The sequence below is a fragment of the Spermophilus citellus genome (assembly GCF_964194105.1).
Source record: "Spermophilus citellus genome assembly, chromosome: 5".
Classification (NCBI taxonomy): Eukaryota; Metazoa; Chordata; class Mammalia; order Rodentia; family Sciuridae; genus Spermophilus; species Spermophilus citellus.
In genome coordinates, this window is record NC_138186.1 from 24,033,202 (window position 1) to 24,054,703 (window position 21,502).

At 35.4% G+C, this 21,502-nt stretch overlaps 1 protein-coding gene across 2 annotated transcripts in view; it reads left to right on the plus strand.

Annotated features, from left to right (window-relative positions):
* Positions 1–21,502, plus strand: part of GMDS (GDP-mannose 4,6-dehydratase) — a 676,213-nt gene that overhangs the window by 313,661 nt on the left and 341,050 nt on the right. For both annotated transcript variants that reach the window (XM_081295088.1, XM_081295089.1), the window contains exons 5-6: positions 3,351–3,543; positions 4,368–4,472. In XM_081295088.1, the coding sequence (XP_081151214.1) occupies positions 3,351–3,543; positions 4,368–4,472 (298 nt within the window). The remainder of the gene's footprint in view (positions 1–3,350; positions 3,544–4,367; positions 4,473–21,502) is intronic.

Below are 21,502 nucleotides of genomic sequence, written 5' to 3' on the forward strand. Positions count from 1 at the left end.
TCAAAATTTGTAGACAGACTGCTCCCCCCACCACACCACCTTCTGCCTCATCTACTAGCTTCAGCCTAACTGCTTTAAATCCTTTGCCATGAGTATGTCCTCTGAATAATGAATTTCTTAAGTTCCTAAGATTAATGGGACATTTTTTAACCATGAATAGAATGCAGATATGTAATATATACAATATATATCACATTCACCATGAGTAAAATATGCTACTCTGTTACTATAACTTCTTTGTCCCACTTTAAGTGCTTATCTGTTCTTAGGATTAAATAATATATTCACAGAAACTATTGTGTGTTATGTCTGCCCCATAAGGAAGACCTAAGTAAAACTAGCTTGTTTTCGTGTAGCTATTGATATCCCCAGTCCTGAGGTCTTCTCAGTTCTCTGTTCTTTCAACATAGGGCCATTGCTTTTCCTGAGAACAAAACAGCCCATCATGTAGACCATTCAACCATGAAATAATAGCCTTTCCACCAAATGGTGCTGGGACAACTGAGAAACAGTGAAGTTGGACCCCCAAACCATATACAAAACTTCACTCAAATAGATTGTAGAAATAAATATGAGAGACAGAAATATAAAACACTGAGAATAAAACACAGAAGTAAAATCTTCATGATCTTGAGTTAAGCAAAGTGTTTGTAAATATGACACCAAAAATATAAATGATGAAATACAAAGTATATTTTTTTGCTTCACAGGCCACCATTAAGAAAATGGATAGACAACCTTCACAGTGGGAGGAAAAGATTGCAAGTTATGTATCTGATAAGGGACCTGTATCCACTCAATAATGAAAAGACAATGGCCCAATTTAAAAATGGGCAAAGGATTCAAATACACATTTTTAAATAACACATATAGTTGGCCAATAAACATATGAAAAGATGCTCAATATCATTAGTCATCAGGAAAATGCATATCAAAACCACAATTAGATACCACTTTAAACCACTAGCATGACTATAATCAAAAAGACAAACCACAACAAGTTTTGGTTAGGATGTGGAGAAATTAGAACCCTTAGTCACTGCTGGTGAGAATGAAATGGTGTGGGCACTTTGGAAAACAGCCTGGCAACTCCTTTCATCCTTTCATTCATTCATATGTGTGTGTGTGTGTGTGTGTGTGTGTGTGTGTGTGTGTGTGTGTAATGAATCTCCAAAAGAAATGAAAGCATTACATTAAAGAAGCCAGTCACAAAAGCCCACCTATTGTATGGTTCCATTTTTTGTAAATGTCCCCAGTAGCTAGAGACATTTTATAGAGACAGAAAATAGATTAGTGGCTGTCTGGGTTGGAGTGGGAATTAAGGGCTGGGTAGTGATTGCTAATGGGTACAGAGTTTCTTTTCTGGGGTGATGAAAATGTTCTGGAATTAGATGGTAATGATGATTGCATAATGCTGTGATTATACTAAAACCACTGAACCATAAACTTTAAAATGGTGAATTTTATGGTATGTAAATTATGTCTCAATAAACTATTATTTTTAAAAAATAAAATGGCCTTCAATTTGCCTTTGTGGCTTTGAAAGATTAGGGTGAGACATATCTTTTCTTTCTTGCTTCAACCTGAGCTTTGCTTACAAGCCTAGATGACATGAATTTAGTAGACTTGGCTGAGTCCCTAGTGAGCAATTTCCCAATTGCCCAAGTAATACTGTGTTCAGGCCACAGCTTCTGCTAAGGGGACACTCAGGACCAAGAAACAAAGAGTGCTGTTGGCCTCAGTGAGAAGTTTCGCAGTGTGAAGGCTAAGGGCATTCACAAAGCAGTGAATAATGATAAAGACTTATTATTTTAGAACATTTAATATTAGGTTAACTTGTTTATTAAGTGTAGAGATGATTTAAGAAAGTGTATCAGTCAAATGTATTTAAAAAAAATAAAGAACTGCAAAACATTGAATTATTTCTCAAGATTCTCTAAGAAGACAATTCATATGTATATTAGTATATTGCTGTATGCACTGTGTCTTATAATAAAAAACGTATACAATCAATCAACAAATATATGAAAAATGTTCATCATCACTAGATATTAGAGAATTGCAAATCAAAACCACTCAGATTTCATCTCACTCCAGTCAGAATGGCAGCTATTATGAAGACAAACAAAAATAAGTGTTGGTGAGGATGTGGGGAAAAAGGCACACTCATACATTGCTGGAGGGATTGCAAATTGGTGCAGCCAATATGGGAAGTAGTATGGAGATTCCTTGGAAAACTGGGAATGGAACCACCATTTGACCCAGCTATCTCACTCCTCGGTCTATATCCAAAGGACTTAAAAACAGCATACTACAGAAACACAGCCACATCAATGTTTATAGCAGCACAATTCACAATAGCTAACCTGTGGAATCAACCTAGATGCCCTTCAGTAGATGAATGGATAAAAAAAATGTGACATAAAATACATAATGGAATATTACTAAGCAATAAAAGAGAATAAAATCATGGCATTTGCAGGTAAATGGATACAGTTGGAGAAGATAATGATAAGTGAAGTTAGCCAATCCCCCCAAAACAAATTCCAAATGTTTTCTCTGATATAAGGTGACTCATAGTGGGGTAGGGAGAGGGAGCATGGGAGGAATAGACAACTCTAGATAGGGCAGAGGGGTAGGAGGGAAAGGGAGGGGCAGGGGGTTAGCAATGATGATGGAATGTGATGGACATCATTATCCAAAGTACATGTATGAAGACATGAATTGGTGTGAACATACTTTATATATAAACAGAGATATGAAAAATTATGTTCTATATGTGTAATAAGAATTGTGGTGTATTCCACTTCATGTATTTAAAATATAAAAGCAATTTTTAAAAAAAGAAGTGAAACGTTAAAAAAATTACATATGCTTGCAAAATATTACAAAGTCCTTCTTGCTTCTTAGTTTAAAAATAGAAAACAAACAGACCATTTAAAAATCAACTGTATTCTAAAGCACATGTTCTCAATCTTCTCAGTGCAAAATAATCAATTGGAACTCATTAAAAATGTGAAAAATATGAGCCACACTCAAGAAATTAGTCCAAACTGAATTTTAAAGGAACATCTTCTAGGAGCAGAGCTTTGCCCTGTGATAAGTAGTGCCCCAGGGCTTCAACCTAGAATGGGATGTTAATATAAGGGTGGTTAAACTGTTCTTCACATTGTGGATATTAAAATATTTTTCCAGCCATTTGATATTAGAAGTAGACAACATCCACAGTCTTTTTACTCTGCTGTTTGAAAACGATGGTGTTTCCTCACCCACATGATGCTTCACAGTGTATGAAACTGTAGTCTTCCTCACCCCACTGATTTGGCCACATCTCTGCCCTCTCTTTCCAGATTTCTTTTGACTTAGCTGAGTATACTGCAGATGTTGACGGGATTGGCACTTTGCGGCTTTTGGATGCAATTAAGACCTGTGGCCTTATCAACTCTGTGAAGTTCTATCAGGCCTCAACAAGTGAGCTTTATGGGAAAGTGCAAGAAATACCCCAGAAGGAAACTACCCCATTCTATCCTCGGTCGCCCTATGGTGAGAACCCCTGTGTGCACTGCTGTCTGCCTGCATGGCGAGCTCAGTGGGTGTGGGGGGCGTGTTTCTGCTCTGCTTTCATTCTGGACATGTCTCATGGCTGAAGTCATTTGGGTGTGAGATTAACATTAAGATAGACTACAGTGACTAGACTTGTTGAGAAGCATACCTTTATACATTGCTAACTACAAGTATTTGCTGCAATTGCCTTCGGGGTAAAATTACCACCTCACTTCACCAATCTGTGTTCATTCAACCCTTCTACACAGATCACTTTAAAAGAAAAATTAGACCCAACATTATTCTTTTTCTAAACTCTCTGAGATTGTGCTGAAGTGATAAGATTTCATGTTTTTATGTCTCTCATAAAAGTTTTCCCCTGAACCCAAACCCTTAGGGAAAAAATATTACTATCACATTTAATGTATTTGTAAAGAGACTATTCATGAAAGACTTTAGTGATAAAATTTCAAAACATCTAAATGTTAAGATCCCCAATTTTTTTTCTTTCTAATTCTTTAAAACTAAAACCAAACAAACAAAAACTACCTAGAAAGGAGAATTTGATATATCGAAGTTGCACACAGTACAGTTGAAACAATTAGATGGTGAAAGAACAAACTGTGGCTATTACAAAAGTAGGAAATTATTAAATATTTCCTGGTAAACCTGATTAACTGGCATAGGAATTTTTTTTTCTTTTGGCTTTGGAGTCACATTTTTTGCTACTTTGAAACAAACTGTAATTTTTGTTCTTTAAGATAAGTGAAAATCCTTGTCTTTTATAATAAACTTAATTTGTTTTTAAAAAATTATTTCAACAGGGGCAGCAAAATTGTATGCTTATTGGATTGTGGTGAACTTCCGGGAGGCATATAATCTCTTTGCAGTGAATGGCATTCTCTTCAATCATGAGAGTCCCAGAAGAGGTCAGTAAATAATAATTGAAAAGAGAATTTTAGACTTTAGCAGCAATTACCTTTTCATATATTCTATACCCTGTGAAAAATTTTACACTTAACCATTAGAAATGTCAGAAGTAATAAATGAAGAAGTATAAATCTGACCTTGTTTGCTCATCAGGTTTATGGGTCTTCTTTTTTTAATTCAACATTAAAAACTGGGCAGGGTTCCAGTTTTACCATTTTCATTAGTAGGTCTTATCAAGCTTGTTTTCCAACTAAAATTTCCATGTGAATGCAAAGGAAAAAGGAGTAAACTGATGGTTCTTTCTGGAAGTCACTCCTGTTCACATAGACTCAAACAATTAGATACTTAGTGGTTTGGTTTGGTTTGTTTTCACATTCCATGAAATAGACACCCAGAAATGGCTATGCTGTCAGAGTAAATTTTTTAAAAAATTTGAAATCAGTTCTTGTAGTTAGAAGCATCATCAGTTTCTTCTTTCAGAAAACCTTGTTTGTTTGCATCAGCTTGTGTCCTTTTGTCATAGTTTTTGTGGAAGCTCTCTGTTCCCAGCATTAGGTTTTAAATAAGCTGTGCACTCCCATCTTACTTCTTGATGTAGTGAAACACAAGAAATCCTAATCAAGCAAAGACACTCTTTACAAAGTAAAAATATCTATCTAATCTAATTCCAAGAAGTTTTATTCAATTTCACTATCATTTAGTCTGATAGTCTGAGAATAAAAGCCCAGTGTTATGATTTGTTTCATATCCAGCAACTAGTAATGCTTATAATTTTTTTAGTGAAACTTTATGGCATTGTATAGCCACCTAATTAAACCATCAAGTCATGAAGAAAGATTAAAGTGACAGGTTTATAAAGTATCTTTAGCGTCAGTACACTTTTATTTTACAGTTGCTTAAGTTAAAAATCCCCATGATGGACTGTTAAAGCATAATATGCTAGCCTGTCATTTGTGTTGCCCAAGCAGCCAGAAGCATTTCTTTAATTAATTTGTGGTTCTGGATGTTGTGAGTAAGGGGAAAAGGAAAAGGGAGATATTAGCTGTTCTTACCTGCAGCATCTGGTATGTGGGGTGCTCAAGGAATCTGTTTAGTGAATGATAATCTCTGCCTCTTTTCTCACAATCATGTTTATACACATTGTTTGGGTTTCTGTATTCTCCTTTTTAACTTTTCCTTCTGGGTGGATGGGGGACTAATTGTAAATCAGGATAGGGGAGGAAAAAGCATTCTTAGGTTTTAGTGTAAAAAGATAAATTTGAAGATAACCTCCCACCCCTGTCCTTTGTTTGCATCTCTTGTACATTTGGGCTGGGAGTGTAACTTGATGGTAAAGTTCTTGCTTAGCATGTGAGGGTGTCAGGAGAGCAGAAAAATAACCATCCCCAGTACCTCTGTGAGCAGTCCTTCAGAGATGTTCCATGTTTCTTCAGTCCTTTCCAAGAGGAGTTGTCCTGTATGTATTGTTCTGCAACTTGGGCTTCTCTTAAACGTTTGTTAAAAACTTGGCTTTGTAGCACACACCATTTGTTTTATTACATATCTAAAATCAGTGTTTTCCGTATTTTTACTCCATTTATATAAGTAAATAATTCAGAAATATAAAGCTATATGTGAAACTGATGTTAATGCTTAATTTGATAAAATATCTAATTCCTAATATTTACACCATTTCTTTTTTTAATACTTAAATGAATTTTATTATATTCAGATAGTACTACAAACACCACTACATTCAAATTTAGGACATTTTCATGCCTTCTAAAAGAAACCTGGTACCCACTCACAGTTATTTCAGTGTTCCACAAACTCCCAGTGCTAGGCAACAGTTAATCTACTTTCTTATGGCATTTCTTGGAACTTAAAAATTAATTTTCATATTAAAAGTTAACCGGAAGCTAGGTGGAGTGGTAATTGCCTATAATCCTAATGACTCTGAAGGCTAAGGCAAGAGGATTGCAAGTTCAAGGCCAGCTTCAGCAGCTTAGTGAGACCCTAAGCAACTTAGTGAGTCCCTGACTTAAAACAGAAAATAAAAAGGGCTAGGGAGGTGACTCAGTGGTTAAGCACTTCTGCATTCAATCCCTTGTACCAAAAAGAAGAAAAGAAAAGTTAACCTGATGGCCAACACATGACCCTAGTCCCAGGGACTTAAAGAGGCTGAGGCAGGAAGACCATAAGTTCAAGGCCAGCCTCAGCAGCTTTGGGAGAACCTCAACAACTCAGTGGCTCTGTATCAAAATTTAATAAAAGGGAGGCAGGGCTCAGAATGAAGTTCGGTGGTACAGCACTCCTGAATTCATTCCCAATACCACAAAAATAAATGAGTAAATAAAATAACAATTAGCCTGACAATAAGATTGTTCTTAAAGATTCATTGTTGTTTTCTGAGGAGATTTCTTTGCCAGACTGAGAATCTCTTAGTGGCAGGACTGTGTTGTATTCTTAAATCTCCAACTTCTCAAGCAGTGTCTGTCTGCTAATAAACATTCAGTGAAAGTTTTTAAATGAATGAGTATCTTATGCTTCATTAAAACTTCACTGACTTGAAAGCTAGGTGGTTCAAATGAGAGAACAATAGAAATTTATAGGATAGTTTTAAAGAAATATTATTGTAGTGATTTGAGATATATACTAGTTAAAGCTAAAAACTATTTTGAAATAATGATTAAGTTTGAACACTTTATAAACAGATACAATTTGTTTTTAATCATCTTAGTTTGTATACCTACAACTTGCTTTGAGATTTGTGAGTGAGTTTGTTTTCTTGAGCTTTTATACACAAGTCCTCTTAGGCCCAGTTATCACAGAGAATAAGCACTACTTTTGCAAGATGGAGTGGTGGTAAACCTCAGTCTATTCAAAAGTACAATCCCAAATGCCCAATTAGTAGAGCTCAAGTTAATGTTGTTTGGGGGGGCACATACACATTTTCTCTAATGAAAAATAATTGACAAGGTCATTGAGAATTTCTGACTTTAAAAAGCATGGAAGTGTTTTTTAATATATATATTTTTTAATTTTAGATGGACACAATATCTTTATTTTTCATTTATGTGATGCTGAGGATCTAACCCAGTGCCTCATACATGGTACAGGAGCACTCTACCACTGAGACACAACTCCAGCCCCGGAAGTATTTTTAATATAAAATATTCTAGACCAGAGTTTGGCAAATTATGGCTTATAGGCCAAATTCAATCCACTGAGTTATTTTTTGGTAGATAAAGTTTTATTGGAACACAGGCTCATTTGTTTACATGTCATCAATGCCTGTAGTCTGCAAAGCCTGAAATATTTACTGTCTGGGTGTTTAAGAAAACATTTGCTGGTCCCAGCTATAGATAGATCCTCAACATCCAAGAAACTTTCATTTAAGTTTATTGTGGGTTTCTCCCAAAGAAGCAAGGTAGACTTTTATACAGATTTCCAACAAATGTTAAAGTCAAAGAGTTAATAAGGACAGCCTTCAGCTGAATTTCAGAAGTATTTTGGTCAGTTGGGGTTCTGTTGTCCTTCACTGCTGTACTTGAGTGGCCACGTGCTCTAAAGGAAAGCTAATTTTCAGGGAGTTATGGATCCAAAGGAGCTAGTCCTGACTAGAGTTCTGCAGCTTAGCTCTTCACAGCAATCCCAGGTCCTTAGCTTTGACATTTTCTTGTTTTCTCTTAGTCTCTTGTCCATTCTAATCTTTTGGGGGTTCTATTTTTTTTCTTCTTTTTATTTAAGACTTTATTTAGACTTAATGTCTTTTATCCATTCCCATCCTTCTGTATTTTCTTTCTTTTTAAAAAACTTTATTTATGTAGACATTCTTTTAAAGTGTATTTACAGTGGTATGAGAACTTTATAATGCATCTGTAAATGATTGTGATCACCTGCACTTGTGTAGAATGAACAGTTGGAATCATTGATCTAGGTAAGAAAGCCAGTGATACAGTGACCTGACCTCTGTATCCATAAGTCAGCTGCCTATTCACTCTTTCAGAGAGCAACACTACCAATGTTCGATGCTTTAGGCTTACTCTGCATAAGATGCAGACACATTAGTAATAGAGTCTATAGGGAACTGAATAATACTTAAAATTATTTTAAAACTATATTTTGTAAGGCTTGCAAATGTATGCTTTGTGAGTAGATATTACTATGTATTGCATACTGACCTTTATAGATATTAACAAGGTTCTCTTATTCATAAGCATTAAGTTTTTTTAAAATAAAGAATATACTATTTATTAATTCAAAGGATTTTTCATGAAAAAATTATGCAAAACTGATTCTATATCTGAAAGACTTCTTTCTCTCATACTGTCTCTTCAAACTTGGAATTCTGTATCACCTAGCTATGGAGATACACACATCTATCTATTTACATTTATATAAACCAAGTGTTCTATTGGCCACAGATGTGGATGTTCCATCCTGGTGGAAATACAGATTTATATACCCTCTACGTAGGAAAAAAGATCATGTTTCTTATTGTGAACTAATTTCTGTAAGGAAATTGACATTCTAAAACTGTTTTGTCTTTGTGGTTAAATTTCTCCAAAATGCTAAATAGTTGAGACTGTAATATCATGTCAGTTATGTAAGTTAAGCCATGGGAAAAATATGAAAAGATTTTTAATTATTCTGAAATAGCTCACAGTATATTTGAATTTCTTTTGAAATATATTATTTATGGTAATAAAATAGACTGTTAAAATTATTCTGCAAATTAAAACATTAAAAACAAATAAAAATATTTACTGAACCTAATAATAATACTTATGGTTTTGATTGTTTATTACATTAGAAAGTAAAGCCAGGCACAGTAGTGCATGTCTGTAATCCCAGCACCTTGGAGGCTGAGGTAGGAGGATTGCAAATTCAAAGCCAGCCTTGGAATCTTAGTAAGTTTCCAGAACTTAGTGAGACCGTGTCTCAAAATTTTAAAAAAGATAAAAAGGGTTGGGAATATGGCTCAGTGGTTGAGTGTCCTGGGTACCAATAAAGAAAAACCTACTATTTGTCACTTAGATAAATGTCACCAACTTGCTCATTGTGTCTCCATTCTTAGCATATTTTAGCTTAATGAATGTGATTTTGGTGAACTTTATGAAGTTCTCATATTAATAAAGTTTTTCCAAATAAATAAAACAATTTACATGATAATTAAAGGGGAAGTGAAAAAAGATATAACCTATCTTTTAAATGATTAAGTTAAACTTAATTTCCTAACTTTGATCACTGTAGCCATCATGATTAAAAGGTAAATAGGCGTAATATCAAGCATTCTTATTCTTTGAATGTGATTTTTCAGTTTTAAATGTGAGTATGGAATTAGTGGCTTGGGTTTCTGACTGACATTTCTGCAGGATTTCCCAAGGTCCATGTTCTGGTGAAGAAAGTACAGGCCTAGAGTATGCCCAATGAAATTCAGTGCTGCCCTGTGTGGGCAGGCTGTGTTCCCACTCTGAAAATGCTGACTATAAAGAAGGGAGTCGATTTTAAAATTTCCAGTTGTGTAATGAGGATGTTTTTCTTCTGTTGACTTAATCTCATTTTAAAAAAAAATAAAGAAAGAAAGCAAGAAAGTCTGGGTAATATACTGACAGATATTTCCAGAGTTGACGAAGGAGGTAAAGTTTGGCTAGGTGAACCTACCTCATAGGCCATTAATTTACGATCAGTGAGCCACATAGTGATTGGTTTCATATCTGAATACCTCTAGCCTGAGTAAGAAGTCACACTGTAAGCTGACAGTGTATTTCTTCCATTCTCCCACTCTTCTTTTTCTCTGTCTTTAAGTGTTTAGAATGGGGTATTTGGGATTGGGGATGTAGCTCAGTGGTAGAGGACTTACATGCCTTACATATATGAGGCTCTGGGTTCAATACCCATCACCAAAAATCTCAAAATAATAAAATTTAAAAAAAGAATGGATAATTTACTGAGCTCTAGGTAAAGTATTCTCTGTTTTCAGTATTTTTTTTTCTTTTCTTTCTCCTGCTATGTGGTCTGACCCCTAACCAACTTTCTCTTCCACTTGTCACATGTAACTGCACTACCTTTTCTGTGATTATGGGGCCTTTAAAGACACCATCACTACTGTCTTCTTCCAGGAGCTCTTTAGCTGCTGAATAGCCTGTGTCTCCAGATTTCCATGAGAGTGTAATAAATACTACTTAAAGTCTGGTGCCTGTACTCATTTTGATTTGTGTGACATTTTTTTTTATTTTTTCCAAGTTGAGGAGTCAGGGTAGTTTGGTCATTGTCGTCGTCGTCATCATCATCATCATCATTATCATCATCCTTGGAGTGTCAAAACAGTGAAAAATATATATCTATTAGCTGTTTTTAGGTTCATTTGATATAATGGTTTGAAGCTTTTAAGGTACTTTTAGAGATATTTTGATTACCTTGTTGAACTTACAAATTTCATTATGTGTATATAAGACTTCATATGTACTTACATTTTCTAAATATTATACTAAACAGGTATACTAAGCCATTAGATATTATTCTTCCTCTGAAAGGACTTCTAAAGAACAACCAACTCTGCTAAAAATTCCTCAGAATTTTTGAGAGAAAAAGAAATTTAAAGATCATTCGCCCCCCGCCTTTTTTTTCCTGTCGGTGAAGAAACTAATGCAGCATGGGCTTGAGTTGTCCAAGGTTAAGAACCCACAGATGTTAGCTGAGACTAAAAATAATATTGAAAATTTGGAGTGATATATACATTGTTCTATGTGAGGAAATCACATATGTTTGAATTTTAGACTTGTAACTGGAATAGCTTAACTGCTGTGAGGCAGGGTGGGTACTTAGACCTTCCAACGAAATAAGTGAAGAAGCTGGTACTTTAACATTTCAGTTGCTCTTGTTTTTTGCAAAAGATATTAATTTGGCTAAAGTAAATATTCTTCTCATATATTTCAGAGAAATAATAATAAAACATTAATTTTTAATATTAAAATATAAATGTGATATAAAGTATATAATCTATCATGAATATCAACAACAAGCTGACAATGAGAAGAAATAGAAATAATGGAAATAATGTATTTTTAATAAAATACATTAAAAATCCTTAGGCAATAAGAAGTTATAAAGTACTTTAAATAGACTCATAATTAGCAGTTTGAGACTACCACAAATGGATGGTGTGCTGCCTCTGTTTAGATATTGAGCCATTTTTAGATGATATAGCACATTCCTCTAAATATGGGCTTCATAAGAAATCATATATATCAGTCTAAATACAGTATTCACCTCACTGAGAGAATCTGACATTTTAAGGTTCATGAACTTGTGGTTTTGAGTTGTAGTCTTGAACTATTTTTTTTTTTTTTAGTTGTAGAATGTTTTGTGAAATGTCTAACCATATTTAGTATCATAAATTTATCTTCAGAATTTTTAAAACTAAGCTATGTATGAAATTAACTACTTAAGTCAGTAAAATTTTAAGAAATTTTCTCCTTTGTTTTTTTCTAAAGATTATTCTTTATCTACTGCTTTAAGGGCAAGATTTATACCCTTATCTAGTGGTACTCTACTGGTAGTGTGGGAAGGAGACTCGGAAGACAGTGACTGCGCCTTCTGGGGACATGTGGCAGTTTGTGAAGATGTTCTTGTTGTCATGATTTAAGTGGGTTATACTCCTGGTATCCAGTATATAGAGGCAAAGGTCACTACTGAACACTCAGGACAGGGCTGTCCCTCATAACAGACTGATCCCTCCAGAAGGTCTATAGTGATGGGCCTGAGCAACCCTGCTCTAACAGTTTCACTTCCAAATGTTGTTGTCACAGAATCTAGACAAATGTCATCTGTAAGAAGAGGATCTCGTTTTTCTTTATACATCACTTTTACTTTGCAGTAAGTCTTTCATAAAGCTTTAGCCAATGTTTGCCTCAGTGCAGCAGAAAAGTATTCAAATTTCGGCAGCTTTAAGTGAAGCTGTTTGAGCCGTAGGTCTCAAAAGCAGCTGATCCACTGACCAAATCAAAATGGGGCTGTGACCCTCCTTTTCCTCCCAAATCAATGAACATGTGTGCCTTTGTTATTGTAACAAGAACAGATCTCTCCTTTGGGAGTAAGCTGTAGAGTACGTGTTCTGTGTTTGGTATAAAGCAATTATTAAAAGCAGATTCAAGGTTATCTTTCAGTACATGGAATTAGAGCAGTATTAGTGTAAAAGGTTTGTTATAAATAAGAATTTTCCTTTAAAATTCTTAGAATTCATAGATAATTTAGAGTTTTAGGGGATGATAGAATGTATGATAGAAATCAAATAACTGGAACTTGTTTTTATTTAATCACAAGGGGCAGAAAGTGCTCCTTTCTTTCCATATAAATAATATATGTGTAAATAAAATAATCTTTTAAAAAAGTATTTATTAGTCTAACTAGAAACTTCAAATCATGTTGCTCTAGAAATATCAAGACATATCAAAGATAGGAAAACCAAGCCGGATATGGTGGCACATACCTGTAATCCTAGCTACTCTGGAGACTGAGGTGGGAGGATCACGAGTTCAAAGCCAGCCTCAGCAAAGTAAGGTGCTAAGCAACTCATTGAGACCCTGTCACTAAATAAAATACTAAATAGGGCTGGGGATATGGTTCAGTGGTTAATTGCTCCTGAGTTCAATCCTCGATATCAAAAAAACAAAAAGAAAACCAATATCAAGCAGCTCAATATTTTATTTGCATTTCTATGTATCATAGGTGCTTTGTGGCTTTTTTTTTTTTTTAGATGAGCATAAGAGCTTTAGCTTACTGAAAAAAAAAAATAGCTGTCCATTGTGAAATCAGGGGATGAAGTAATCCTCCTGTTCAACAGAGCATTATAGGTTTAGCACAATACCATTTTGTCTGTTCATAAATGGCTAGATTGTTGGCCACTATCCATGGGCCCACCAGGTTCTGGGTGGCCTTTCTGGTTGGGGCACCAAGTGACATCATCTGGTTTACCATTGCATTTGTAGACTATGATACTCCACAGATGACATGTACATTTGGCGATCACAATGCTGTCTGGCCCATGTTATTCTCTGTGGAGAGATGAGGTATAATTGTTTAAACATGAAAGACTTTTGAAGCAATCCTGGTCTAATGGAGGTGGTTATTACCACTAAACAAAATGAAGTCCCTCCCACCGACTGATGTGAGACTTCAGGGATTGTCAAACTGAATTTAAGGCTTGTTTTTTTTTTTAATGTTTCATAATCTATGCAAGATTTATGTTTGAAACCAAACCAGTGACTGTCTGATCTCCATGGCACAACACCCTGCACTATAGTCAGGCAGTGTGCATTGAGAGGTTGACCACTCATCAGTTCTGTGCATTTGGGTAAATTACTTCCTCAGACCCTAGTTTCCTCCTCTAACTTGGAGAATACTCTCATACCCACCTCATAGGGGCATTGTGGAGATACACTTGTCTTATGGGTTAATTGTATAGGCAAAAGGAGAACATATATGTGCAAGATTAATACTGTGCCTGCCAGATGTAAACATTTATCTGTTTCCCTTCCTTTGCCTGTGTTTTCAGCACTATGTCCTAGGGTATTTGTTTCTTTCTACTGCCTGTTCCAAGGTGAAAGACCCTATTGGAGCCCACTCTGTTAGTGGGATTCTGGTGGCTACTGGTGAAAGTAGGACATGAGAAATGTGGATGTAGCAGGGTCTGCCAACTGGAGATGGTTTGGGACTGAGAAACCAGGAGTATGTCAGTGATGTTTACAGATGAATTAGGGCAGTCACTGAGACATTTATGAATTGCAAAAAGATAAAATATAAGTAGTGTTGGAAGATGGCTGGAATCACAGGAAAAGCCATTTACAGATGAGATTCTGGCAGGTGAACCAGTTAACATTTTAATTAGGGAAGTGAAAGGAAAAAAAAAGATGTGAATGAAAGGATTATGGATAGATACGAAAGGCCCTTGAAAGACCCTTGAGAAATTTAATGAAACCCTCAAGTATTTTTGAAAATGATTCATATATTTTTATTACTGGTCCTGTGAAAATCTTATGTGAAGTACATATGGTTTTGTCAAAAAAAAAAATCACAAACCAGAAAAAATTTCACTCTATTTTGGCTATACTAATAAGAAACAAGAAGATGCAATTACTATTTACTTAATTAGCTTATTTATTTATTTTTTATTTTATTTTTATTTTTTTGCAGGGCTGGGAATTGAACAGGGCTTCAAGCATGCTTTAGGCAAGTGCTTTACCATTAGACTATATCCTTGGCCTCATGATTATAATTTAAATTTTAAAAATTATAAGATATATTGCTTTTTACTTTTAAAAAATAGCATCTTGTTAAACAAGGTTTATTTCTGCCGCTATTTTTTAAAAAAGTTTGAGTCTTACAACTTTTTATTTCTCTCTCCACTATTTATTATAGAACTTTACCTTCCTCTACCATTTTGGGGTACAGGGAATGAAATCCATTTTCTCATGCTAAAAGCATGTGCTCTACCACTAAGCTACACTCCCAGCCTCTTCCCTTTTAATTGGTTCAGATAAAGATGTAGAGTATTCAACGACTTGGATTCAATTCAAGATCTCTCATTTATGAGGCAAGTGACTTTAGGCAAGTTTCTCAATCTCTCTGAGCCTCAGTTTTCTCATCTGTAAAAGGGGATAATAACAGTCTTCACTTAGAGTTGTTATGAGCATTAAAGGAAACATGTAAGTAAAGTTATCAGCACATTGTAATTATTGTCAGCACCACTACTAGTGTCCCACCTAGAGAAATAGATTTAATTTTTGCTGCCTCATAATTTAAAATGTAATAATAATAAATTGAAATAATAAAGAGGAAAATGAATAGGAGATAAACAACTTTTTTTTTCCTGCCTGAGCTAAAGTGTTAAGTTCTCAAAGCTTGTTAATTTGATAATTAAAGGAGACCAGACCTGATAAAGTAATTGACAGGATATTGAACATGAAGCATTAGAAGAAGAATGGTCTGTGCTTCTGTTGTTCATGGGGTGTTTAATTCCAGGTATTGGTACACAGACATTTTTGGTGTGGACAGATTCCAATGATGGATAGAGGAAAAAACTCCCAGAGTTAGAAAAATCTTGTTAAACAAGGTTTATTTCTGCCGCCATTTTTTAAAAAGTTTCTGCCAGTATGATTAATATTTCTTCTTTTTTTTTCCCTTGAAACAAACTTTATTACATGGATACAGATTTATTTTGTACACATAGATAGGTCACTTAAAATAGTGCTATAAATTTGTTACAAACAGGATTTTAAAAACTTGTTATGATGGAATATTTCAAATATAGGAAAGAGTAGAGAGAGTAGTTTAATGAACCCCTGTACCCATCATCCAGTTTCAGCAGTTATCAACTCTTTTTTTTAAATTTTTTTTTAGTTATACATGAAGTTGTCAACTCTTGATTGATCTTGTTTCATTGGTTCCCCATCCACTCCTTACCTCCTCCTACAACTGTTATAAAGGCATGAATTATCATGAACATACTTTATATACAAAGATATGAAAAATTGTGCTCTATATGTATAATAAGATTTGTAATGCATTCTACTGTGGTGTATTTAAAAAAATACAATCAATAAAAAAAAAGAAAAAGGAAAAAGAGAATGTGCAGACCTTGTATATAGTACTTGGAAATGTTACTGTTTTAAGAAAATGCTTCCCTGAAATTGAGGCACATAGAATCCTCCATTTCTGGGATGGTTTTAACACATACCTGTTCAGCAAATCCCCAATTCAGTCCTTCTAAAATAACACAGGCCAATTTTTTCTTCACTGCTGTCAGGTTGTGATTCAGTAACTAACCCCAAACCACCGCTAGCTCCGAAGCAGAAGGTTGCCAGAGATACAAAGGCAAATCTTTAAATAAGTATAAAGAACCTTATTAAAAAGAAAACAACAGTAATTAAAATCAGGACTTAGGGATGATCTTCAATTACCACAATGCATTATGATGTTGCCAAAATTTTTCTTCAAAAGGAAGCAGAGTTTTATTTGACTTTTAGACAAGTAAAATTGAAATTATAGACAACCAAATCAAATCAGTATTAAAACCGATGATGTACCAAAAGTATACTTAGCTAACCTTTGTAAAGGTGATCTTTCTTTTTTTTTATTGGTTGTTCAAAACATTACAAAGCTCTTGACATATCATATTTCATATATTAGATAAGGTGATCTTTCAATATGTAAATTGGTTATGCTTCAATTTAGGTAAACCACCATACTAAGACACAAATTTATTTTTTTTAAATTATTTTATTGTTGGTTGTTCAAAACATTACATAGTTCTTAATATACCATATTTCACAGATTGATTCAAGAGGGTTATGAACTCCCATTTTTACCCCGTATACAGATTGCTGTGTCACATCAGTTACATTTCCATTGATTTACAAATTACCTTTCTAGTGACTGATGTATTCTGCTGTCTATCCCATTCTCCACTGCCCCCCTCCCCTCCCCTTCCCTCCCCTCCCCTCCCCTTCTCTCTCTCCATCCCCTCTACTATAAATCGTTTCTTCCACTTATATAATTTTTCTCCTACTCCTCCTTTCCTCTTATATGTAATTGTGTATAACCCTGAGGCTCACCTTCCAATTCCTTGCAATTTCCCTTAACTCTCACTTTCCCTCTCGCCTATCATCCCTGTTTAATGTTAATCTTCTTCTCCAGCTCTTCCTCTCTACCCTGTCCTTGGTTACTCCCCTTATATCAAAGAAGACATTTGACATTTGTTTTTTAAGGATTGGCTAGCTTCACTTAGCATAATCTGCTCTAATGCCATCCATTTCCCTCCAAATTCTATGATTTTGTCGTTTCTTATTGCAGAGTAATACTCCATTGTGTATAAATGCCACATTTTTTAATCCATTCATCTATTGAAGGGCTTCTAGGTTGGTTCCACAATCTTGCTATCGTGAATTGTGCTGCTATGAACATCGATATAGCAGTGTCCCTGTAGCATGCTCTTGTTAGGTCTTTAGGGAATAGACCGAGAAGGGGAATAGCTGGGTCAAATGGTGGTTCCATTCCCAGCTTTCCAAGAAATCTCCATACTGCTTTCCAAATTGGCTGCACCATTTTGCAGTCCCACCAACAATGAACAAGTGTACCCATTTCCCCGCATCCTCGCCAGCACTTGTTGTTGGACTTCTTAATGGCTGCCAATCTTACTGGAGTGAGATGGTATCTTAGGGTGGTTTTGATTTGCATTTCTCTGACTGCTAGCGATGTTGAGCATTTTTTCATGTACTTGTTGATTGATTGTATGTCCTCCTCTGAGAAGTGTCTGTTCAGGTCCTTGGCCCATTTGTTGATTGGGTTATTTGTTATCTTATTATCTAATTTTTTGAGTTCTTTGTATACTCTGGATATTAGGGCTCTATCTGAAGTGTGTGGGGTAAAGATTTGTTCCCAGGATGTAGGCTCCCTGTTTATCTCTCTTATTGTTTCTTTTGTTGAGAGAAAACTTTTTAGTTTGAGTAAGTCCCATTTGTTGATTCTGGTTGTTAACTCTTGCGCTAAGGGTGTCCTATTGAGGAATTTCGAGCCTGACCCCACAGTATGTAGATCATAGCCGACTTTTTCTTCTATCAGACGCCATGTCTCTGATTTAATATCGAGCTCCTTGATCCATTTTGAGTTAACTTTTGTGCATGGCGAGAGAAAGGGATTCAGTTTCATTTTGATGCAAATGGATTTCCAGTTTTCCCAGCACCATTTGTTGAAGATGCTATCCTTCCTCCATTGCATGTTTTTAGCCCCTTTATCAAATATAAGATAGCTGTAGTTTTGCGGATTGGTTACTGTGTCTTCTATTCTGTACCATTGGTCCACTCGCCTGTTTTGGTACCAGTACCATGCTGTTTTTGTTACTATTGCTCTGTAGTATAGTTTGAAGTCTGGTATCGCTATACCGCCTGATTCACACTTCCTGCTTAGCATTGTTTTTGTTATTCTGGGTCTTTTATTATTCCATATGAATTTCCTGATTGTTTTATCTATTTCTACAAGAAATGCTGTTGGGATTTTGATTGGGATAGCATTGAACTTATAGAGAACTTTTGGTAATATCGCCATTTTGATGATGTTAGTTCTGCCTATCCATGAACAGGGTATATTTTTCCATCTTCTGAGGTCTTCTTCTATGTCTCTTTTTAGGGTTCTGTAGTTTTCATTGTATAGGTCTTTCACCTCTTTTGTTAGGTTGATTCCCAGGTATTTTATTTTTTGGGGGGATATTGTGAATGGAGTAGTTGTCCTCATTTCCGTTTCAGAGGATTTGTCGCTGATATACAGGAATGCATTTGATTTATGCGTGTTGATTTTATATCCCGCCACTTTGCTGAATTCATTTATTAACTCTAATAGTTTCTTTGTAGACCCTTTTGGGTCTGTTAGGTATAGAATCATATCGTCTGCAAATAGTGATAATTTAAGTTCTTCTTTTCCTATTTTTATGCCTTTAATTTCTTTCGTCTGTCTAATTGCTCTGGCCAGTGTTTCGAGGACTATGTTGAACAGAAGTGGTGAGAGAGGGCATCCCTGTCTTGTACCAGATCTTAGAGGGAATGCCTTCAATTTTTCTCCATTCAGAATGTTGCTGGCCTGTGGCTTATCATAGATTGCTTTAACAATGTTGAGGTTTGATCCTGTTATCTCTACTTTTTCTAGAGTTTTGAACATAAAGGGATGCTGTACTTTGTCGAATGCCTTTTCTGCATCTATCGAGATGATCATATGGTTCTTATTTTTAAGTCTATTGATGTGGTGAATAACATTTATTGATTTCCGTATATTGAACCAGCCTTGCATCCCAGGGATGAATCCTACTTGATCATGGTGTATAATTTTTTTGATACGATTTTGAATCCGATTCGCCAGGATTTTATTGAGGATTTTTGCATCTAGGTTCATTAGAGATATTGGTCTGTAGTTTTCTTTCTTTGAAGTGTCTCTGTCTGGTTTAGGTATCAGGGTGATGTTGGCCTCGTAGAATGCTAAGACACAAATTTAAAAACAATAAATCAAGGAATGGTCATTCAATTTATTTTTTAAAAAATGCACTATGAATATTTATTCTATCTGTAGCATTTGAAAAGATTATTTCTATTTGTTTCAAAGTAATATTTCTTAATAGGAGCTAAAAGCAAGATGTACATGAGGATTGTTAGCCTAGAGAACATGCAGTTAGGGAAGTGAATATACAACCTGATCACAGAGAAGCCCTCCCTGGCAGTGAGAATGGTAGGTTTGCAGCATGGTTTCATCAGTGGCATGGGGAAGCCCCCAGTGTTAATACAGGCCAGGCACAGATACACAGGATTCAGCACAGACCCCACCCAGGTGCCTCATAGGACACTAACAGTTCATTTATACCAAAGGAACAAACTTGAAAGAAGCACTGATAAATTTTATTTGACGAAGATAAAATGTGTGTTGTTAAAAAATTAGTACTAGCCTTCCCCACGCAGGCAACCATAAGGCTGTGTACCTACAGAGTATGCAATACTAGACATCAAGGAAAATTTAAGGCAGGGAACTGAGCACTTGTCTGGCATGTCCAAGCCCTGGGTTCAGTCCCCAGAAATACTTGCACACAAAGGATGGAACTGCAAATATGAAAAAAAGAAGATACTCTATTTTTTGTCCACCATTTAAATGAACTAATATATACCATATATTAGCTAATATAGCATATATTTCCCACATGTTACCATATGTGGAAAATGACATATATCTTTCTCTAAGAAATGAGTAGGAGGGGTGGGAATATAATTCCTTGGTAGAATGCTTGCCTAGCTTGTGTGGCACCCTGTGTTGAAGCTCCAGCACAGTAAAAATAATTGGAGTGAATAAAAGTAGTAAAACTTGCTGTTTACTGCTATTTTAATTAGGGCCAATGATTTTGAAATGTAATTACATTTCTGGTCTGGTTTTGGGATGCAAATTGCATGAGTTCAGTGCTCCCTGTGAAGTGTGCATGGGGAGCTGCATTGCCCAGAGGAGGGCTATTGACATATTCCTGGAGTGGTTCTGACCCTTCTCATGGAAGGCTTACCTGGTTGGTATCTGCAGTTACTGGGCCCTCTTCCTGCATCCGATGGTTGAATGTGCTCTATAGCCACTTTTCCCAAAGCTGCAGACATCTGCTTGATATTTTCGGCATAATTCTTTTTCCTTGGCAGGATTCAGCCTGCTTCTGAGATGGGAATTCTTAAGTATAAATCCTTCTTGAGGACTTGGGTATGTTCTTGAGTTAATAACTTACAGTTTTTGAAAGTTCCAACTTGTAGGACTGGTAACGATACTAATAATGGTGAAGATATCAGAGCAACCAACATTGATTAAACCCTGACCAGGTGCAGGCATTCTGTTTTCACTCTTCCTTTTAGTCCTGATGATAAAACTGTGTAGCGGGTGTGGTTATATATCCATTCTACAGGTGAGGAGACAGGAGTTTGGAGAGGTTAGACTGCTTTGTCAAAATAAGTCAGGTATAGGATTTGTACCCAGGTGGCTTGACATTGAACATGGGTGGCTGTCCATTAAATTATGCTATTCCTATTGTTGCCTGTCTCATCTGTCACACTGCATTTCCCAAAATGAACTTTTTTTTTCAGTCCCATTTAGGGTTGCTGAACCCTAAAAAATGCTAGCACATTTTAAACTAATTAACATTAATGGAAAAATGAAGTTATGAAGCACTAGTATAAAAGCAAATCTCCCCCTATATTTTTGTCACAACATTGACATAGTAATTGAACTGGGTCTGTTAACTTTGACAAGCTCTGTTTTATGGTATTACTGTGTTATCATATCAACAGTGAAAGATACTTTCATTTTTCAAAATTCTTTATATTGTTTGTATGTTTATATGATTATTAAATTTGTTGTCCATTTATTTTGTTGATAGTATCTGTTCTTAGCTAATTTGAAGAATATTGGGTATTACAACTCATAGGTATAAGCTTCATGCAAATCAAAGGACCTCAAGAGCTGTATATGCACACTCTAAAATTCA